Consider the following 7,036-nt stretch of genomic DNA (forward strand, 5'->3'; position numbering starts at 1 on the left):
CTATTCGGAAAGTATCTAGCCTTTAAAACTCTATAAATCAAAGATGGCGTATTGGCTTGAAGCCTCCATCCATGTTTGACTAAGGGTCTGTTAGGTTGGAGGAGTGAAAAAGTGGGAGAATAGAAAATGGTGGAAGGATGGAGAAGTGGAAGGATAGAAAAGATTTTAGTTTCTCTCCTTTTTGTTTGGTTGGAAGTAAAAAAGTAGAGGGATAGAAAAAGTGAGTTTATATAAATTTATTCATACACCTTTGTTAAACAATGATGGCTAATTAAAACAAAAAAGTGACCAAAAAAAAAAAATCACCCAATTTATTAAAAAAAATCACCCAATTTATTAAAAAAAAAATCACGTTCCAAAAAAAAAAAAAAACAAAACAAAACAACTATCACACCCACACCCTAGAAGGAAAAAAAAAAAAAAAAAAAAAAAAAAAAGGCAACGTCCTTTAAAAAAAAAAAAAAAACAAAAACAAAAACAAAAAAAACTTGGACATGGGCATTTTTGTCCATTAAGCAGCCTCAGTTTCTTCCTTCAGTTTCCTTCCTCTTCAACCAACCAAACACACTAAAAAAAGTTTTTCTTCCTATTTTCTCTCCAAAGTTTTTCATCTATCTTATTTCACCTCCAAACAAACACACCCTAAAAGTGCAAGATTAAAAGTTTTAAGGTTATGAAAGCCTAAGCCACTCTCCTCCTTTGGGGTACAAACTTTATCCCAACTAAGCCAAGTCATTTTAGTTTTTTTGGGTATATTGTTGGGTTGTGGCAACATTAAATGCTATGATTCCACTAAGATATTATTTAGATATTGATTGATTTCACATTATCCTAAATAGCCATTTAGAAGAAAACCGGATTCATCAAAACTTGTGAAAAAATAAACTAAAAACCATTATAATTAACAATGATGTAGGAAATTGTAAAATCCAACTCTTGTATTAAAAGATTTCAAAGAGCTCCTTTGAGGTTTTTACTTTTTAGGACCATACTTCACCTTGGATATACAACTTTTGGTGCATCTTGACATATTCTTCCACCATTTAATTCAACATAATCTCATCACTAAAATCATCCAATCATTCTTGACTAGACCATATTAGTTACTACAACCCACAAATTCTTTCATTCCCATTCTCAAGACAGCAAAACGCATAAGGTGCTTAATTGCCAATAAAGGTTTCAGACTTTCAGTAACCAGTGTAGCACAAATGAATATTCATAAGACAATGGTGCGACAGTCACTCCAACCACACATTGTCCTTGTGGACTTTGCTCTGCAAGGCTGCTATATGTTTACACAGGGAAGATTAGAGAAATAGCCTACTGTTGCAAATCAGCATTTTTACAGTTTTAGCTTGTTGACAACCTTGCAAATATGTCAAAGAAAACACATCTATTTTTTTATTTTTTTTCTCTTTATTTACACCCTTAATTTAAAGAGAGTTCACCATTACACTCGTCCAGTCCATATACACTAAATAAAAAATAAAAACCTCACCATTAAACAACAATGGTATTAATTAAAGAAAATAAGAAAACCACAAGCCACTAGCTATTAATTTAATTATCCAAATAAAAATAGTGAGATCTTGATAGCAGTATACAACCAAAATTGTTCAGCAATCTAAGCCATCAATATCATTATATGATTGTGGATCCTAAAACTTCATGCATGCTCATTCTCAGATTATTATTGAAGTCCATGGAGCTTGTGTGTCTATCCAACTCAACTATTGTTTCTAGTTTCATTGTCCCCTGATTTTTAATATCCTCAAGGATTGCTCTGCCAGCCTTAAAGACACGTTTGGCCAAGTAATCTTAAAATATGCAATCTAGCATATAAAATGTTTTGATAAGTAAAGATTTGTACTAAATCATTTAGCATATAATAATTTGAGCAACTCAAAAGAATCAAGAGGAAGAAAAAAAAAAAGAAAAAAGCAAAAATGAAATTGAACTTAGACTGAGTGAGTTGCAAACTGCTAAAACTAATTCAAACTTTGAATTATGGTTTTATCTTACCTCCTACTACAATAAGGATTTTGAAGGCAAAATCTCGAATGAGGATTTTGAATTTGCAGTAGTGATAATTTTCCCATTTTCACCAGAAGGTCTCTACGTTTTAGAGCATTTCTGGTGAAACAGAATCCAAAAGCTTCACTATTGCCATATTAATATTTCAATAAAGTTAGGTCTTAGGCTCAGATTTTCTCTAGCAAAAATATAAAATATAGTGATTAATGAGAATGTGGTTTGAGCAAATGATTATGACCATCAAGAGCCAGGACCATATCACAAGAATGTGCTTTCGTTGATCCCAAATGATTTTGATCATCATGAAGAGCTTGACAAGTCTGTCAACTTCGGATTGCCATTTTTCAATGTGGACACACAGTTTGCATGTAAAGGGTGCTTGAATTGATGGCATTGTACGTTTATGTGATGGTCTCTTTGGCAACAACATTGTCAAATTTGTGTTATGGAACCCTGCATTGAGAGAGTTTAAGGTCCTTCCCTCACGTCCTATTGATTGTCCACCCTATGTGGACTATGATGTTGAGGGTCTGGGATTTGGTTACAACGCCAAAGCTAAGGATTACAAGGTGGTTTGGATGGTGTACTTTTGGGAGGTTCATGGCCCAGACTATCCTCGTCTTATTGTAGCATATAGCCTAAACACTTTGGAAGAAAAATGACATCCTTCATGAGAGCTAGTCTGGCGTAGTCCTTGTTCTGAGATGTACTTGAATGGAGCTTATCATTGGTGGGCTTGTGAGTCCATCCTAGCCAGCCACAAGGTGTTTAGGTCTATGAAGTTGCCAGATCTAGGCAATCTTTGGGATGTGAAGGTTGTGAAGAGTTTTGCTGTCTTAAATAGTTGCATAGCTTTATTTGTTCATGTGGAGGAAGGATAGAGAATAGGTTTGACATATAAGTCATGCTGACTCATGCGTGATTAGGGCATCAAGGAGTCTTGGACCAAACAATTTAAATTGGACCCCTTTCAGGAGTGGATAGGCCACTAGGATTTGGGAGGAATGTTGATCTTCTTTTGGTAGATCAAGATGGACAGGTAGTCTCTTGTGACTCTAATACACATGAAATCAAGAATCCTCACATTAGAGGGGGTTCCACTTTCAATACTGGTTATAAATTATGTGCAAAGCTTAGTTTCAGTCCACGGTGAAAATTAGTTTCAATATTTTTTATAAAAACAAATGAGGGACAGGGTATTTGAACTCAGGCCCTTCTGAATTCTATGCTCTATCTCCTTATCAAGTGGTATCAAATGTTTACAGACTTCACTAAAATACTAGCATATTTCTGTCTATCTAGGGATGCACTAAGTTTTGTGTTCAATCAATTTATCATTGCAGACTTCACTAAAATACTAGCATATATAATAATTTTGGTATTCAATCTATTTCTCATCTTTTGTCATTTTTGGTTGTCTATTGTGAAGTAACATTGTGAAAGAGTGGAGTTAGTGATCTCTCTAGTAAAGAAAGTGAAGAATACCACCTTGTACTTTAGAGTGGATTCCTAGCTCATCAAGTACAATGCAGAATTTTGGGGCTTTAGTGATCTCTCTCTAGTAATGCTCAGTATTTGGCCCTGGGACTCATGATGTTCGTGCAGTTCTCACAAGATACAGTGTGGTTTCAGGTGGTACACATTTTTATATCAATTTTATGTTAATAAGCATATAATATTTTTGAAGTTATTATAATTTTCTAAAGTTATGTCAGGATGTTGAGGGCAAGTTCATTAATTAGTGCAAAGCAGGCTATGGATAACGTTAGGCTCAGATTAATTAGGCCTAAGAATTGCAGAAGGCATCACATAGCTCTTTTATCATGTGGTTAAACAAGGCCATAATTAAAATTTCAAATGAAAGATACAAATTTCATTATTAAACAAGTAGTATGTCTAAATTTTGAATCCATTAAAATTATCTATCAGAGAAAAAAGAAAATAAAATAATCCATTATAATTTCAAATGAAAGATGCAAAGAACAATGAACATTCCCATAAAACTACTGCTTCTGGCCAATTAGAGAAAGACTAAAAATAGAAATATATCCTTACTCAAATGCAATTTGACAAGTTTTAGAGCTCCTTTGGAACTTCATTAACTTCTGGCAGATACGAAGCTTTGCCTTTGAGCTTAGATGACTTTCAACAGTTATATTCATTGTCTTTAACACTCTTGCTGCCTTCAGGATTTTTCTAACAATTTCCATTTCAAAATTTTTTCCTAAAAGGGTTTTATAATGACATGTTGTAAGGTGTGATGACAGACATTCAGGGACATCCAATGGCTCCTCCAACCAATCTTTAGGTGCATAACAACTCCTGAGACAATGGGGATGCAATTCAAAGACAAGTACTTGTAGCTTTGTAGCCCGAGAAAACAAGAGATATATCGCATGCCATGCATAACACTTAGACCAAAGCCAAGGATTACCATTAATCTTCAAGGAAGACAAATTATGAAACATGGGAAGATCATTATCATTATAAGCATTCCAGAGGATCTGCATGAACACATAACAATATGACAATTTCACAAAGTCACAATTCCCTCACAATAATATTATTAACTAAAGTAGCAAACTGATACTGATAAAAGAGTTAGAGCATAAAAAAATTGTAATGTGCCCTTACCCCTGCGGTGCTTATGCACAATTTCAGTGGTCGCATGAAATCCCATACCCTCTTTGCATAATCTTCAATATTCTCAAAATTACTTTCTTCAACATCAAGGACTGATTCGACTAAGCAGGGGAGGTTTTCTAACACAACATTGTCGCCCAAACGACCATGGAAATAAAAGTACTCAAGAGCCGGGGTGTTTATCCGAAGTTTGTACTCCCACGCAAGAAAAAATGTCCCTTAAATTGTCAAATCTGAACCAATCACATTGAGGCTTAAATGTTGGAGGATCGGGCAGACAGCTAGGAGTGTGGCGAGAGAGTCGTAGTTTGCATAGTTAACAAATCCAAGTTGCAGAATCTTGAGACTTGGGAACTTGGAATCAAAAGGAGGATTGAGAAGAATGTGACCATTCAATTTGAGAACCACTAATGCTGAACAAAAAGTATAAACTACAGGGCAACTCGAAAGGTCTTTTATGATCATCAGTATGTATGGAGAGATCGAGCTCTTGCAGCACGCCACCGCCACGCAGAATGGTGTCTCGGACCAATGTGTGGACGTATAATGAGTCACAATCCAAGGACCAATGGGGGAGAAACTTGCGTGAGGGAATGGCTGCGTTGCGAAGTGTCCAGATCCTCGACACTGTATCCACAAAGGGGAAAGCGTCATCCACCACCCATCTTAACATGGGACGATGTTGCATCTGGTCCAAGTGAAGAACTGGGACGAGTTTCCAGAGAGGCCTCCACCTGCTCGATAAAATGCCTGTGAGAACAGCGTCTCGAGTTGGGAGAAAGGAGAGGATGTGGGTGAGGAGACAGTCCGGTAGACCGCTGATTATGTCAATTCTCTGCCTCCGCACTCTCCTCTTCTCTGCTCTCACGTTTCTCTGCTGCAGCCTCAGAACATCTCTCCTTTTCTGCCCTCTCTGCTCTCTCCATTCTCTGCCTCTCTCTGTCCTCCATTTCTATGCTCTGCCGCTTCATGACACTAATGATGAAGGCACCAGGATTTGTAAACAAAGCTACCCAAAACGCTATTGAAATACTGCACACCTAATAGTTATTACAATTACATTGAAATCCTTTTTTGGTAAACGAAGAGGCCTCATGAACCAAGGAAAATTCTTTATTAATAGTTATTTCATTGAAATCTGTTTTCTTTTTAAACGAAGAGGCCTCGTGAACTTAAGCAAAAGAAGCATTAAAGCATAGTTAAAAGCGTTTAGTAAACCAAACTTTTTATTATCAAACCAAGATAATAATCGGTTTTAAGTATAGACGTGCATTGAATTTCAGATCTCTTATTCAATCATCAGAAACTTTACCAATTTAGCTTACTGAAACTCACCCATAAACCAAACTCATTTCTCGTTCTTTCATAATAAAGCAAAATACAAATGTCCACGTGTGGTGGCTTATGGAAAATAACAAAATCCTGGTCTTGATCTAGTCCTCTTTTCTAGCCAAAGTATCAGCATATTGGTTAGTTTCGCAGAAGCCGTGTTTCATCATCACATGAGAAATTTGATTAAGTCTGTGCAATTGATAATAAGATTAGTGTTCGTAAATTACTGCTGTGAGTAAGCCAATAAAAAACAACCATAGCCATCAGCTTCAATTTCAACTACGTTAAGATTAAGGTTAATACACATGGTCAATCCATCACATTGAAATATTGATTAAGAAAATGGTGTAGTGTGGGTTTTTGCAATCAATTTTTAGGAAAATATTGTGGACATACCAAAAATTCACAAAAATTTCAAATTAACATACTAGAAAATTTAAATTAAAAATTGTGATGGGCTCATGTGTGAGCTGACATGCTAATTTAAGAATGTTGTAAAATTGTTATGACATTTTGTTGTGTCCATAATATGACTCATTTTATTATTATTTATTTATCTATATTATCTTCTTTAATGTATATATAGGCTAGTATCTTTGTATTTTTTTTTAAAAATTTATTGGTATATATTATGGGTCCTGAATATGCTAAACACACATACACACAATTATACTCTCACTAAACTCAAACACATTACTTAACCCAAAGTATCATTATAGAAGGGTCTAACTCTTGTAGTAGTAGAGTAGAGTTTTAAGCAATGGAAAAGAGTTACACTCAAGTGATGTGGGACAACACCCACTTTTTTTTTTTGAGAAACAAACTAACTACTAAATACACACACTGTTATCTAAAAGCTAAATTGAAATAAACAACATTTTTTGACACGCCTAACATTTTAAAAATCAACATTTTAATAATCGCCTTTTCAATACGCATTAATTATTACTTTTAAAAAACGCATATTTACAAATAGCTAACACAAACATTTTAACCAGAAGTTGTTGGTTGGTTACAATGAGAT

The 7,036-nt window shown here is 35.1% G+C and overlaps 1 protein-coding gene across 1 annotated transcript; it reads right to left on the reverse strand.

The window, feature by feature from the left end:
- Positions 1-3,928: 3,928 nt before the first annotated feature.
- Positions 3,929-4,899, reverse strand: LOC126715148 (putative F-box/FBD/LRR-repeat protein At3g49480). Its single transcript, XM_050415601.1, has 2 exons — positions 4,672-4,899; positions 3,929-4,541 (listed from the first exon to the last, which is right to left on the reverse strand). The coding sequence occupies exons 1-2, from the start codon at positions 4,705-4,707 to the stop codon at positions 4,089-4,091; spliced, it is 489 nt and encodes a 162-aa protein (XP_050271558.1). The 5' UTR covers positions 4,708-4,899; the 3' UTR covers positions 3,929-4,088.
- Positions 4,900-7,036: the final 2,137 nt, after the last annotated feature.

This window comes from Quercus robur, chromosome 2 (genome assembly GCF_932294415.1).
Source record: "Quercus robur chromosome 2, dhQueRobu3.1, whole genome shotgun sequence".
Classification (NCBI taxonomy): Eukaryota; Viridiplantae; Streptophyta; class Magnoliopsida; order Fagales; family Fagaceae; genus Quercus; species Quercus robur.